At 51.6% G+C, this 15,567-nt stretch overlaps 1 protein-coding gene across 1 annotated transcript in view; it reads left to right on the top strand.

Moving 5' to 3' along the window:
* The first annotated feature begins 2,025 nt into the window (after nt 1-2,025).
* TNNC1 (troponin C1, slow skeletal and cardiac type) overlaps nt 2,026-15,567 on the top strand; it is a 32,382-nt gene continuing 18,840 nt past the window's right edge. The window contains exon 1 of the mRNA XM_078661889.1: nt 2,026-2,277. Coding sequence (XP_078518015.1) covers nt 2,254-2,277 — 24 coding nt within the window. The 5' untranslated portion in view covers nt 2,026-2,253. The remainder of the gene's footprint in view (nt 2,278-15,567) is intronic.

The raw sequence follows: 15,567 nt of genomic DNA, 5'->3' as shown, positions 1-15,567 counted from the left end.
GATGGATGAATGGATGAGTCGGAGGATGGATGAATGGATGAGTCGGAGGATGGATGAATGGATGAGTCGGAGGATGGATGAATGGATGAGTCGGTAGATGGATGACTGGATGAGTCGGAGGATGGATGAATGGATGAGTCGGTGGATGGATGAATGGATGAGTCGGTAGATGGATGAATGGATGAGTCGGTGGATGGATGAATGGATGAGTCGGAGGATGGATGAGAGTCGGAGGATGGATGAATGGATGAGTCGGAGGATGGATGAATGGATGAGTCGGTAGATGGATGAATGGATGAGTCGGTGGATGGATGAATGGATGAGTCGGAGGATGGATGAATGGATGAGTCGGTGGATGGATGAATGGATGAGTCGGTGGATGGATGAATGGATGAGTCGGAGGATGGATGAAAGGATGAGTCGGTGGATGGATGAATGGATGAGTCGGAGGATGGATGAATGGATGAGTCGGAGGATGGATGAATGGATGAGTCGGTGGATGGATGAATGGATGAGTCGGTGGATGGATTAATGGATGAGTCGGAGGATGGATGAATGGATGAGTCGGTGGATGGATGAATGGATGAGTCGGTGGATGGATGAATGGATGAGTCGGAGGATGGATGAAAGGATGAGTCGGTGGATGGATGAATGGATGAGTCGGAGGATGGATGAATGGATGAGTCGGAGGATGGATGAATGGATGAGTCGGAGAATGGATGAATGGATGAGTCGGAGGATGGATGAATGGATGAGTCGGTAGATGGATGACTGGATGAGTCGGAGGATGGATGAATGGATGAGTCGGAGGATGGATGAATGGATGAGTCGGTGGATGGATGAATGGATGAGTCGGTAGATGGATGAATGGATGAGTCGGTGGATGGATGAATGGATGAGTCGGAGGATGGATGAGAGTCGGAGGATGGATGAATGGATGAGTCGGAGGATGGATGAATGGATGAGTCAGTAGATGGATGAATGGATGAGTCGGTGGATGGATGAATGGATGAGTCGGAGGATGGATGAATGGATGAGTCGGTGGATGGATGAATGGATGAGTCGGTGGATGGATGAATGGATGAGTCGGAGGATGGATGAATGGATGAGTCGGAGGATGGATGAATGGATGAGTCGGTGGATGGATGAATGGATGAGTCGGTGGATGGATGAGTGGATGAGTCGGTGGATGGATAAATGGATGAGTCGGTGGATGGATGAATGGATGAGTCGGAGGATGGATGAATGGATGAGTCGGTGGATGGATGAATGGATGAGTCGGAGGATGGATGAATGGATGAGTCGGAGGATGGATGAATGGATGAGTCGGTAGATGGATGAATGGATGAGTCGGTGGATGGATGAATGGATGAGTCGGAGGATGGATGAATGGATGAGTCGGAGGATGGATGAGTCGGAGGATGGATGAATGGATGCCTGAATGCTCAGATTAGTGACAGGGTGCCTGTGTGATGGCTTCTTGAGTGCCACAAAGGCGCTTTCATTCACAGAGTAGACCTGTTGGCGTTGCCTCAGCTTGTTGCTGATAAGTCTGCGCTTTGAGTGCTCTGGATGTGAGGCCCAGTGTGCGGTGGGGGGCTCTGAGGGGGGGGGACAGGCCGTGAGTGGTGTCATGCTCTAAAAGTGACCGCAGTCCCAGTGACACCCCCCCCCCCCCCGCAGCCTTTGTTCTCCGAGCTCCTGTGCTCTAAAATGGGCATTGTGTGTGTAATCCCCCCAAGGGGGGGGGGGCTGGGGGGAGTGTGTATAAATACATCATATCCCCCCTCCAGAGATGCCTGGCCTCATATCAGGGCCGTGACGTGTCACACAATGGGATGCCAGGGGCTGAGTGACAGGTGCTCCCCCCCACCCTGGGTATAAAGTCAGGCCGGGGCAGAGTCAGCCGGTCGGAGACTGGAGGCAGAGCACCCCTGAAGGAGCAGAGCACCCCCGGGCCCCTGAAGGAGCAGAGCACCCCCGGGCCCCTGAAGGAGCAGAGCACCCCCGGGCCCCTGAAGGAGCAGAGCACCCCCGGGCCCCTGAAGGAGCAGAGCACCCCCGGGCCCCTGAAGGAGCAGAGCACCCCCGGGCCCCTCAGCCGACCAAGACCTCCAGGGACCCTGAACGTGCGCACCCCCGGGGGCTTCTGAGACGTCACAGCATCCTTTGACCCCGGGGCCCTGAAGCTGCAGAGCACCCCCGCACCTTTGAACCCCAAGACCTCCAGACCCCGACCAGGAGCCGCTCACCATGGATGACATCTACAAGGCAGCGGTAGGTGGCGCTGCACCCTCAGCCGGGGCCCTGCACCCCTCGTTTACACATACAGGGCCCTGCACCCCCAGGCGGGGCCCTGCACCCCCAGCCGGGGCCCTGCACCCCCAGCCGGGGCCCTGCACCCCCAGCCGGGGCCCTGCACCCCCAGCCGGGGCCCTGCACCCTCAGGCGGGGCCCTGCACCCCCAGCCGGGGCCCTGCACCCCCCCCCCCCCCCCGGTTACTCATAGAGTGCCCTGCACCCCTTAAATTGATATGCCCATCTGTGGGGTGACACCGCACCCCTTGATGGTGAAGATGTTAACGTTACAATCCAGAGGGTCCCCTTCGATAGCAGCGGGTGGGGGGCACTCTGTGGAGAAGATGCTGAGGGTTCTATTCGGCGTGGATAAAATGCTGAGGCCTGTAGTCAGTGTGGATAAAATGCTGAGGCCTGTAGTCAGTGTGGATAAAATGCTGAGGCCTGTAGTCAGGGTGGATAAAATGCTGAGGCCTGTAGTCAGTGTGGATAAAATGCTGAGGCCTGTAGTCAGTGTGGATAAAATGCTGAGGCCTGTAGTCAGGGTGGATAAAATGCTGAGGCCTGTAGTCAGTGTGGATAAAATGCTGAGGCCTGTATGGAGGGTGGATAAAATGTTGAGGCCTGTAGTCAGTGTGGATAAAATGCTGAGGCCTGTAGTCAGGGTGGATAAAATGCTGAGGCCTGTAGTCAGTGTGGATAAAATGCTGAGGCCTGTAGTCAGTGTGGATAAGATGCTGAGACTTATAGTCAGTGTGGATAAGATGCTGAGGGTTGTATTCAGTGTGGATAAGATGCTGAGGGTTGTATTCAGTGTGGAAAAGATGCTGAGGGTTGTAATGGTTGTAGTAAAATGCCGAGGGTTTTATTTGGCGATGATAAGATGCTGAAGGGGGGGCAGGTGGGGGTGTTGGACATGTCGAGGATTCCCTTAACCTCCAAAGGCGCCGTGAGTTTTTCTCTGTCGTGTGAGAGAGTAGGGACCGTGGGGGGGTTTGTGGTGAATGTTTTCAGCCAATCACGCAGCGACTTTGCACGTTTCTGACCCGAGGTCCCAGGCTGCGCCCCTGGACATAAAGGACACGAAGGAAAGAGAGGATGGATGAAAGGCGGAGCTCGGGAACCTTCTGCCCTCACAATGATGACTTTCACCTGACACTTAACCCGCATTAAGTGAAGTCACACCCCCAAAAAATGATGCCCGGTCCAATATTTCACCGAAAGACTCGTGTGAGCCCCCCTGCGGCGTCCCCGCATCAGTCGCCCCGCCCACTCTGACGAGGGCCCTGCTTGAGCCCCCCCTCCTGCCCCCCCACGGGTCCCAGCTTCAGCCCCCCAGGCACACATGTCAGTCATTCCGAGGGGATCAGAGGGGAGTGTCTAAGGCTCAAAGATGCAAGGGGGCACTCGGGGCACGCTCCGGGCACGCGCAGGGGACACCCAGGGCACATTCCGAGCACCGTCCATGCACGCCCCTGGCACGCTCCGGGCACGCCCCTGGCACCCTCCGGGCACGCCCCTGGCATTCTTTTTCAATGCAGGCTCCGGGCACACTCGGTGCCAGGCCCGGCTTTACCGCTGGTGGCGCCCTGGGCCACAATGTCTGTTGGCGCCCTCCCCCCCCCCCCATGACCTCCTCCGCCACGCATCCCCGCACTACCACCATTTCAGAGCGCCCCTCAAGTCTCCATAACCACTGTCTCTTACATTCATTTAGTTTTATAGCGCCACTCGTGCCAGTGTAGGGTGTCAGAGCACTTTACATCACACACACGTTGCTTGGAGACAATCATATGTGTGTAAATCAGCATATAGGAAATGTAAGATAAGCCCGAGGCCTACAAGGTGCAGGAGTCACAATTCATCCACACTGGTGGGCAGCATAGTTTAACGGCCACATGCCTCATTGTAACATTTTGCGATTTCTTAATTGCGAAAATTAAAGAATCGCAATTAAGAAATCACAAAATGCTATGCATTAAGAAATCGAATTTTTTTTTGCGATTTCTTAATTTTCCTTAATTGCGATTCACAATTTGCTTATCGCAATTAAGGAATCCCTTTTCATTGATTCCTATTGGCCTAGAGGCACATAGGAATGAATGTGAAGGCATTCTCATTTTGCGATTCGCAATTAAGGAATCGCAAAATGAGAATGCAATTTCAAGGGTGCAGGGGGGGTTCAAAGGACCCCCCCTGCACCCCTGAAATTTGACTTTAAGAACATTTTTCACACACACATGCCCCAAGGGCATGTGTGAGTGTAAAATGAAACTTTCAAAAATGCACTTTTGTGCCTTTTTTGTAAGTTTTCGCAAATTACCACAAAGGTATACTGCATGGTAATTTACCTTTACCTATTTGCGAATTTGCATTTTAAAAAATATCATGCATTGCATTTAAGAAATTGCAAAATTGCGATTTCTTAAATGCAAACGCAATTTAAGAAATCGAAAATAAATTGCGATTTCTTAAATTACGAAAAATGCAAAAAGTTTAATGCATCCCAAAAAAGGGATTTGCATTCGCAAACGGCCGAATTTTGCGATTCGCACCGTTTGCGAATGCAAAAACCCTTGATGCATGTGCCCCTAAGAGTCCTTGGTCTGGAAAAGCACACACTCAGAATTTTAAATGTAACACAGTTGTTAGGGGGTTTCCTTAATATTAAGAATTGATTTCTACCCCAAGTAACCCTTTTTGCAATATTAGGATAAGGAAAGACTTGGTAATATATTCCTTGCAGTTGGAACGCAGCTCTTTGACGACTGTTAAGTGCCCACTGCTCTAGGTCAGGATTTTTACTTTTAAACTGCTAGTAACAAAAGGATCCCTGACAAAAGTGATATACCATTGACATATTTATATTTTATGCACTTTGTGATCTGAAAGGGACACGTTCTTTGCAGCAGCCACATTAACCCTCTGAGCTATGATGAGTCAAAACTTTCACTAGACGAAGCTCCAGTATCTCCACGAGGAACATTAATCACCGGAGTTATCGTGACATTTTTATTGATGCCTGAAAATTGCTGGGATAAGGAAGGTGACCTCTGGTGCTTTTAAAACAATAAGCATGGTGCCCCACCCTACGTCAGCGCCCGGTGCGGTGGCACCGATCGCACCGCCCTAGAGCCCTAGAGCCAGCCCTGCCCCCGCCCCCCCCCCCCCTTAGCAATAAAAGTTGCGCTGCGCAAAACAAACACTCCACACAAGTTTTGTTGGAAAACACTTTGCTGCAGGGTTATTACATACAAGGAGTGTGCCAACGTGGTGGGTTAACTGACTGGCGATCCAAGGGCAGGCAGCGGTGACTGACCTAAGCTGCTCTGCCCACCTGATGAGCCAACCTGCACCGTGGCCATTCCAAGCGGTAGAGAACGCCTGTCCAACGGGGCACAAAGAGGGTGACCAGTGGGTGGGCCAGGTAGAAGGACCTGGCCCCAGCCCACTGCGCACCGAAATGATGCCCCAGAGGCGTCGGACGTAGGAGGGACACCCAGAGTAGGGGGTCCCTGCAACAGGGCACAGGGAGGTGTGTAATGCGGCACTAAGGGGGCACACTGCACACAGGGGCATATTCCAGGCACACTCTGGGCACACTTCAGGCACACTCCAGGCACACTCTGGGCACCACACCAGACGCACACTCTGCACACAGGGGCCTGCTCCAGGCACACTCCGAGCGAAAGTAGAGTTGCATGTCTCCACCCTCTGGTGGAGCCCGCACAACAGGATTTATAAGCGAGTGTAGAGTTGCATGTCTCCGCCCTCTGGTGGAGCCCACACAACAGGATTTATAAGCGAGTGTAGAGTTGCATGTCTCCGCCCTTTGATGGAGCCTGCTACAAAGGAATTATAAGCGAGTGTAGAGTTGCATGTCTCCGCCCTCTGGTGGAGTCCGCTACAATAGGATTTATAAGCGAGTGTAGAGTTGCATGTCTCCGCCCTCTGCTGGAGCCCGCTACAACAGGAATTATAAGCGAGCGTAGAGTTGCATGTCTCCGCCCTCTGCTGGAGCCTGCTACAATAGGAATTATAAGCGAGTGTAGAGTTACTAGTCTCCTCCCTCTGGTGGAGCCCACTAAGTCAGGATTTATAAGCGAGCATAGAGTTGCATGTCTCCGCCCTCTGGTGGAGTCCGCTACAATAGGATTTATAAGCGAGCGTAGAGTTGCATGTCTCCGCCCTCTGGTGGAGCCGGCTACAATAGGAATTATAAGCGAGTGTAGAGTTGCATGTCTCCGCCCTCTGCTGGAGTCCGCTACAAAAGGAATTATAAGCGAGCGTAGAGTTGCATGTCTCCGCCCTCTGGTGGAGCCCGCTACAATAGGATTTATAAGCGAGCATATAGTTGCATGTCTCCGCCCTCTGGTGGAGCCCACTAAGTCAGGCTTTATAAGCGAGCGTAGAGTTGCATGTCTCCGCCCTCTGGTGGAGTCCGCTACAATAGGATTTATAAGCGAGTGTAGAGTTGCATGTCTCCGCCCTCTACTGGAGCCCACTACAATAAGAATTATAAGCGAGTGTAGAGTTGCATGTCTCCGCCCTCTGCTGGAGCCCACTACAATAAGAATTATAAGCGAGCATAGAGTTGCATGTCTCCGCCCTCTGGTGGAGTCCGCTACAATAGGAATTATAAGCGAGTGTAGAGTTGCATGTATCCGCCCTTTGCTGGAGCCCGCTACAATAAGAATTATAAGCGAGCATAGAGTTGCATGTCTCCGCCCTCTGGTGGAGCCCGCTACAACAGGAATTATAAGCGAGCGTAGAGTTGCATGTCTCCGCCCTCTGGTGGAGTCCGCTACAATAGGATTTATAAACGAGCGTAGAGTTGCATGTCTCCGCCCTCTGGTGAAGTCCGCTACAATAGGATTTATAAGCGAGTGTAGAGTTGCATGTCTCCACCCTCTGGTGGAGCCCACACAACAGGATTTATAAGCGAGCGTAGAGTAGCATGTCTCCGCCCTCTGGTGGAGCCGGCTACAATAGGAATTATAAGCGAGTGTAGAGTTGCATGTCTCCGCCCTCTGCTGGCGCCCGCTACAAAAGGAATTATAAGCGAGCGTAGAGTTGCATGTCTCCGCCCTCTGGTGGAGCCCGCTACAATAGGATTTATAAGCGAGCATAGAGTTGCATGTCTCCGCCCTCTGGTGGAGCCCGCTACAATAGGAATTATAAGCGAGTGTAGAGTTGCATGTCTCCGCCCTCTGGTGGAGCCCGCACAACAGGATTTATAAGCGAGTGTAGAGTTGCATGTCTCCGCCCTCTGGTGGAGCCCACTAAGTCAGGATTTATAAGCGAGCGTAGAGTTGCATGTCTCCGCCCTCTGGTGGAGTCCGCTACAATAGGTTTTATAAGCGAGTGTAGAGTTGCATGTCTCCGCCCTCTGCTGGAGCCCGCTACAACAGGAATTATAAGCGAGCGTAGAGTTGCATGTCTCCGCCCTCTGCTGGAGCCTGCTACAATAGGAATTATAAGCGAGTGTAGAGTTACTAGTCTCCTCCCTCTGGTGGAGCCCACTAAGTCAGGATTTATAAGCGAGCATTGAGTTGCATGTCTCCGCCCTCTGGTGGAGTCCGCTACAATAGGATTTATAAACGAGCGTAGAGTTGCATGTCTCCGCCCTCTGATGGAGCCCACACAACAGGATTTATAAGCGAGCGTAGAGTTGCATGTCTCCGCCCTCTGGTGGAGCCGGCTACAATAGGAATTATAAGCGAGTGTAGAGTTGCATGTCTCCGCCCTCTGCTGGAGTCCGCTACAAAAGGAATTATAAGCGAGCGTAGAGTTGCATGTCTCCGCCCTCTGGTGGAGCCCGCTACAATAGGATTTATAAGCGAGCATATAGTTGCATGTCTCCGCCCTCTGGTGGAGCCCACTAAGTCAGGCTTTATAAGCGAGCGTAGAGTTGCATGTCTCCGCCCTCTGGTGGAGTCCGCTACAATAGGATTTATAAGCGAGAGTAGAGTTGCATGTCTCCGCCCTCTGCTGGAGCCCACTACAATAAGAATTATAAGCGAGCATAGAGTTGCATGTCTCCGCCCTCTGCTGGAGCCTGCTACAATAGGAATTATAAGCGAGTGTAGAGTTGCATGTATCCGCCCTTTGCTGGAGCCCGCTACAATAAGAATTATAAGCGAGCATAGAGTTGCATGTCTCCGCCCTCTGGTGGAGTCCGCTACAATATGATTTATAAACGAGCGTAGAGTTGCATGTCTCCGCCCTCTGGTGAAGTCCGCTACAATAGGATTTATAAGCGAGTGTAGAGTTGCATGTCTCCACCCTCTGGTGGAGCCCACACAACAGGATTTATAAGCGAGCGTAGAGTAGCATGTCTCCGCCCTCTGGTGGAGCCGGCTACAATAGGAATTATAAGCGAGTGTAGAGTTGCATGTCTCCGCCCTCTGCTGGCGCCCGCTACAAAAGGAATTATAAGCGAGCGTAGAGTTGCATGTCTCCGCCCTCTGGTGGAGCCCGCTACAATAGGATTTATAAGCGAGCATAGAGTTGCATGTCTCCGCCCTCTGGTGGAGCCCGCCACATTAGGAATTATAAGCGAGTGTAGAGTTGCATGTCTCCGCCCTCTGCTGGAGCTCGCTACAATAGGAATTATAAGCGAGTGTAGAGTTACATGTCTCCTCCCTCTGGTGGAGCCCGCTACAATAGGATTTATAAGCGAGCGTAGAGTTGCATGTTTCCGCCCTCTGCTGGAGCCCACTAAGTCAGGATTTACGAGCGAGCATAGAGTTGCATGTCTCCGCTCTCTGGTGGAGCCCGCTACAATAGGATTTATAAGCGAGTGTAGAGTTGCATGTCTCCACCCTCTGGTGGAGCCCACTAAGTCAGGATTTACGAGCGAGCATAGAGTTGCATGTCTCCAATCTCTGGTGGAGCCCGCTACAATAGGATTTATAAGCGAGCATAGAGTTGCAAGTCTCCGCCCTCTGGTGGAGCCTGCTACAATAGGAATTATAAGCGAGTGTAGAGTTACTAGTCTCCTCCCTCTGGTGGAGCCCACTAAGTCAGGATTTATAAGCGAGCATAGAGTTGCATGTCTCCGCCCTCTGGTGGAGTCCGCTACAATAGGATTTATAAACGAGCGTAGAGTTGCATGTCTCCGCCCTCTGGTGAAGTTCGCTACAATAGGATTTATAAGCGAGTGTAGAGTTGCATGTCTCCGCCCTCTGGTGGAGCCCACACAACAGGATTTATAAGCGAGCGTAGAGTTGCATGTCTCCGCCCTCTGGTGGAGCCGGCTACAATAGGAATTATAAGCGAGTGTAGAGTTGCATGTCTCCGCCCTCTGCTGGAGTCCGCTACAAAAGGAAATATAAGCGAGCATAGAGTTGCATGTCTCCGCCCTCTGGTGGAGCCCGCTACAATAGGATTTATAAGCGAGCATATAGTTGCATGTCTCCGCCCTCTGGTGGAGCCCACTAAGTCAGGATTTATAAGCGAGCGTAGAGTTGCATGTCTCCGCCCTCTGGTGGAGTCCGCTACAATAGGATTTATAAGCGAGTGTAGAGTTGCATGTCTCCGCCCTCTGCTGGAGCCCACTACAATAAGAATTATAAGCGAGCATAGAGTTGCATGTCTCCGCCCTCTGCTGGAGCCTGCTACAATAGGAATTATAAGCGAGTGTAGAGTTACTAGTCTCCTCCCTCTGGTGGAGCCCACTACAATAAGAATTATAAGCGAGCATAGAGTTGCATGTCTCCGCCCTCTGGTGGAGTCCGCTACAATAGGATTTATAAACGAGCGTAGAGTTGCATGTCTCCGCCCTCTGGTGAAGTCCGCTACAATAGGATTTATAAGCGAGTGTAGAGTTGCATGTCTCCACCCTCTGGTGGAGCCCACACAACAGGATTTATAAGCGAGCGTAGAGTTGCATGTCTCCGCCCTCTGGTGGAGCCGGCTACAATAGGAATTATAAGCGAGTGTAGAGTTGCATGTCTCCGCCCTCTGCTGGCGCCCGCTACAAAAGGAATTATAAGCGAGCGTAGAGTTGCATGTCTCCGCCCTCTGGTGGAGCCCGCTACAATAGGATTTATAAGCGAGCATAGAGTTGCATGTCTCCGCCCTCTGCTGGAGCCTGCTACAACAGGAATTATAAGCGAGTGTAGAGTTGCATGTCTCCGCCCTCTGCTGGAGCCTGCTACAATAGGAATTATAAGCGAGTGTAGAGTTGCATGTCTCCGCCCTCTGGTGGAGCCCACTAAGTCAGGATTTACGAGCGAGCATAGAGTTGCATGTCTCCGCGCTCTGGTGGAGCCGGCTACAATAGGAATTATAAGCGAGCATAGAGTTGCATGTCTCCGCTCTCTGGTGGAGCCCGCTACAATAGGATTTATATGCGAGTGTAGAGTTGCATGTCTCCACCCTCTGGTGGAGCCCACTAAGTCAGGATTTACGAGCGAGCATAGAGTTGCATGTCTCCGCCCTCTGGTGGAGCCGGCTACAATAGGAATTATAAGCGAGCATAGAGTTACATGTCTCTGCCCTCTGGTGGAGCCCGCTACAACAGGATTTATAAGCGAGCGTAGAGTTGCATGTCTCCGCCCTCTGGTGGAGCCCGCTAAGACAGGATTTATAAGCGAGCGTAGAGTTGCATGTCTCCGCCCTCTGGTGGACCCCGCTAAGACAGGATTCATAAGCGAGCATAGAGTTGCATGTCTCCGCCCTCTGGTGGAGCCCGCTAAGACAGGATTTATAAGCGAGCATAGAGCTGCATGTCTCCGCTCTCTGGTGAAGCCCGCTACAACAGGATTTATAAGCGAGTTTAGAGTTGCATGTCTCCGTCCTCTGGTGGAGCCCGCTACAACAGGAATTATAAGCAAGTGTAGAATTGCATGTCTCCGCCCTCTGGTGGAGCCCGCACAACAGGATTTATATGCGAGCGTAGAGTTACATGTCTCCGCCCTCTGATGGAGCCCGCTAAGACAGGATTTATAAGCGAGCGTAGAGTTGCATGTCTCCGCCTTCTGGTGGAGCCTGCTAAGACAGGATTTATGTTATGTTATGTTATGTTATGTAATATTGAGCTTGTAAAGCGTGCAGATACTCAAAGTGTCCCGGCGCTAGCTCCTGAAGAAAGGATGAGTGTGTATAAATCAGATTAAAACAGCAAGGTCTTGAGTTTTTTTTTAAAGAGCACTGGGTCTTGAGTAGTCCTTAGGGCTAAAGGCAGTAGATTCCAGGCCAAACCGGCCCTACGCAAAAAGGAGTTACCATCAAGTTGCTGGCGCTTGAACTTCGGAATCTGCATCAGCCATTGGGGAGAGGACCGAAGCGCTCTGCCAGGCACATAAAAGGCAAATCTCCTTTGTAGGTATAGGGGCCGGTATCATACAAGGCCCGGTGAGCGATGGTTAGCATTTTGAATTTCAGGCGGGACTCAACTGGCAGCCAGTGCAAGGCACGCAAGTGAGTCCGCACACTATCTCGAGGAGAAAGCCCCATAAGGAGTCTGATCGCCAAGTTCTGCACGACCTGTAGCTTTTTGACCAGGGACCTCGAGCAGCTTACAAGGAGCGCATTGGCGTAGTCCAGCCGGGAGAGAATCAATGCACGGACCACGGTTTCTCTGGAGGCACTCGACAGGAGGGGGAGAAACTACCTCAAGCTCTTCAGTATGCCGAAGCAGGTACTGGCCAGTTTCTTCACGTGCGTCACAAAGTGCATGTTTTGGTCAAACCAGACACCCAGGTTTTCTACCGTGCCCGTTCTTTTCAGAGGGCCGAGAGAAACCCGGAGGCCAAAGCCTTTCTCTTAAGTCGGAGGGAAAGGAGCCAAACAACAGCACCTCAGACTTCCTTTCGTTGCATTTCAACTGGGTCTTAGATAGCCAGTGGAAGACAGAGGAAAGGCAATTTTGGGCCAACCCAACCGAGTCCCCTTCCTTGGGCCAGGTAAACAGCAACTGGGTGTCGTCGGTGTAGGCCATCACCTTAGCCCCCAGTGACTCCACCAGATACTTAAGCGGGGTCACATAGATGTTAAAAAGGAGGGGGCTAAGTGATGAACCCTGAGGCACACCCGTCGACACCGGTAGAGGCGCAGAGGCACTCAGGGGGAGCCAAACTTGCTGCTGCCGGCCCTCAAGGAAGGAACTAATCCAATGCCAAGCGTTGCCAACAATGCCAATAGCAGACAGGCGGTTGAGGAGCATGGCATGGGGAACCGTGTCGAATGCCCCCGAGAGATCCAGCAAGACCAATGCTGCACTCCCGGATAGCCTCCGCGACCTCCAACAAAGCCGATTCCGTGCTGTGGGCAGCACGGAAGCCTGACTGGGCCGGGTGAAGCCCCTTGGACTCCTCGATGAACTTAGTGAGTTGAAAGGTGACAGCCTTCTCGCACACTTTCGCCAAACTAGGCAGAAGCGAAATAGGGCGATAGTTCTCAGGCCCTAAAGGGTCCAAGGACGGCTTCTTAAGTAACGGAAGGATCAGGGCAAGTTTCCAGGCTCTAGGCACAGAGGCCAAGCAGAGTGATTATTAATCAAGTAGTTCACCTCTGGGTTGACGATGTCGGACAAGTCCGACAGTAGCCTAGCAGCACAGGGATCATTGGGAGAGCCGGACTTAAGAGCTTTCAGAATTTTTAGAGAGCTGGCCAAATCCAATAGGTCAAAGTCCGAAAAGGAAAAGAGGGGCTCTGCCCTACTGATAGATGGAAGTAACCCCGTATCATGGGGCCCTGAAAAGATGGAAAGCGAAGCTTGGATATTAGCTACTTTATCCTTGAAGAAAGTCGCCAAGGAATTACACCAAGTCAGAGACAGGAGTGGCCACCGACTGTGCACAAGGGGCCAGAAAGCTTTGAACAATGGCGAGTGTATAAGTGAGTGTAGAGTTGCATGTCTCCTCCCTATGGTGGAGCCCGCTACGATAGGATTTATAAGCGAGCATAGAATTGCAAGTCTCCTCCCTATGGTGGAGCCCGCTACAACAGGAATTATAAGCGAGCGTAGAGTTGCATGTCTCCGCCCTCTGCTGGAGCCCGCTACAACAGGAATTATAAGCGAGTGTAGAGTTGCATGTCTCCGCCCTCTGCTGGAGCCCGCTACAACAGGAATTATAAGCGAGCGTAGAGTTGCATGTCTCCACCTTAAGGTGGAGCTCGCTACAACAGGAATTATAAGCGAGTGTAGAGTTGTATGTCTCCACCTTAAGGTGGAGCTCGCTACAACAGGAATTATAAGCGAGTGTAGAGTTGCATGTCTCCGCCCTCTGGTGGAACCCGCTACAACAGGAATTATAAGCGAGTGTAGAGTTGCATGTCTCCACCTTAAGGTGGAGCTCGCTACAACAGGAATTATAAGCGAGTGTAGAGTTGCATGTCTCCACCTTAAGGTGGAGCTCGCTACAACAGGAATTATAAGCGAGCGTAGAGTTGCATGTCTCCACCTTAAGGTGGAGCTCGCTACAACAGGAATTATAAGCGAGTGTAGAGTTGCATGTCTCCTCCCTATGGTGGAGCCCGCTACAACAGGAATTATAAGCGAGCGTAGAGTTGCATGTCTCCGCCCTCTGCTGGAGCCCGCTACAACAGGAATTATAGGCGAGCGTAGAGTTGCATGTATCCGCCCTTTGCTGGAGCCCGCTACAACAGGAATTATAAGCGAGTGTAGAGTTGCATGTCTCCACCTTAAGGTGGAGCTCGCTACAACAGGAATTATAAGCGAGTGTAGAGTTGCATGTCTCCTCCCTATGGTGGAGCCCGCTACAACAGGAAATATAAGCCAGCGTAGAGTTGCATGTCTCCGCCCTCTGCTGGAGCCCGCTACAACAGGAATTATAAGCGAGCGTAGAGTTGCATGTCTCCGCCCTTTGCTGGAGCCCGCTACAACAGGAATTATAAGCGAGTGTAGAGTTGCATGTCTCCACCTTAAGGTGGAGCTCGCTACAACAGGAATTATAAGCGAGTGTAGAGTTGCATGTCTCCTCCCTATGGTGGAGCCCGCTACAACAGGAATTATAAGCGAGCGTAGAGTTGCATGTCTCCGCCCTCTGCTGGAGCCCGCTACAACAGGAATTATAAGCGAGTGTAGAGTTGCATGTCTCCACCTTAAGGTGGAGCTCGCTACAACATGAATTATAAGCGAGTGTAGAGTTGCATGTCTCCGCCCTCTGGTGGAACCCGCTACAACAGGAATTATAAGCGAGTGTAGAGTTGCATGTCTCCACCTTAAGGTGGAGCTCGCTACAACAGGAATTATAAGCGAGTGTAGAGTTGCATGTCTCCACCTTAAGGTGGAGCTCGCTACAACAGGAATTATAAGCGAGCGTAGAGTTGCATGTCTCCTCCCTATGGTGGAGCCCGCTACAACAGGAATTATAAGCGAGCGTAGAGTTGCATGTCTCCGCCCTCTGCTGGAGCCCGCTACAACAGGAATTATAAGCGAGCGTAGAGTTGCATGTATCCGTCCTTTGCTGGAGCCCGCTACAACAGGAATTATAAGCGAGTGTAGAGTTGCATGTCTCCACCTTAAGGTGGAGCTCGCTACAACAGGAATTATAAGCAAGTGTAGAGTTGCATGTCTCCGCCCTTTGCTGGAGCCCGCTACAACAGGAATTATAAGCGAGTGTAGAGTTGCATGTCTCCACCTTAAGGTGGAGCTCGCTACAACAGGAATTATAAGCGAGTGTAGAGTTGCATGTCTCCTCCCTATGGTGGAGCCCGCTACAACAGGAATTATAAGCGAGTGTAGAGTTGCATGTCTCCGCCCTATGGTGGAGCCCGCTACAACAGGAATTATAAGCGAGTGTAGAGTTGCATGTCTCCACCTTAAGGTGGAGCTCGCTACAACAGGAATTATAAGCGAGCGTAGAGTTGCATGTCTCCGCCCTCTGCTGGAGCTCGCTACAACAGGAATTATAAGCGAGTGTAGAGTTGCATGTCTCCACCTTAAGGTGGAGCTCGCTACAACAGGAATTATAAGCGAGCGTAGAGTTGCATGTCTCCACCTTAAGGTGGAGCTCGCTACAACAGGAATTATAAGCGAGCGTAGAGTTGCATGTCTCCTCCCTATGATGGAGCCCGCTACAACAGGAATTATAAGCGAGCGTAGAGTTGCATGTCTCCGCCCTCTGCTGGAGCCCGCTACAACAGGAATTATAAGCGAGCGCAGAGTTGCATGTATCCGCCCTTTGCTGGAGCCCGCTACAACAGGAATTATAAGCGAGTGTAGAGTTGCATGTCTCCACCTTAAGGTGGAGCTCGCTACAACAGGAATTATAAGCGAGTGTAGAGTTGCATGTCTCC

Source organism: Lissotriton helveticus, chromosome 9 (genome assembly GCF_964261635.1).
Source record: "Lissotriton helveticus chromosome 9, aLisHel1.1, whole genome shotgun sequence".
Taxonomy (NCBI): Eukaryota; Metazoa; Chordata; class Amphibia; order Caudata; family Salamandridae; genus Lissotriton; species Lissotriton helveticus.
This window is presented reverse-complemented; position numbering and strand designations above follow the sequence as displayed.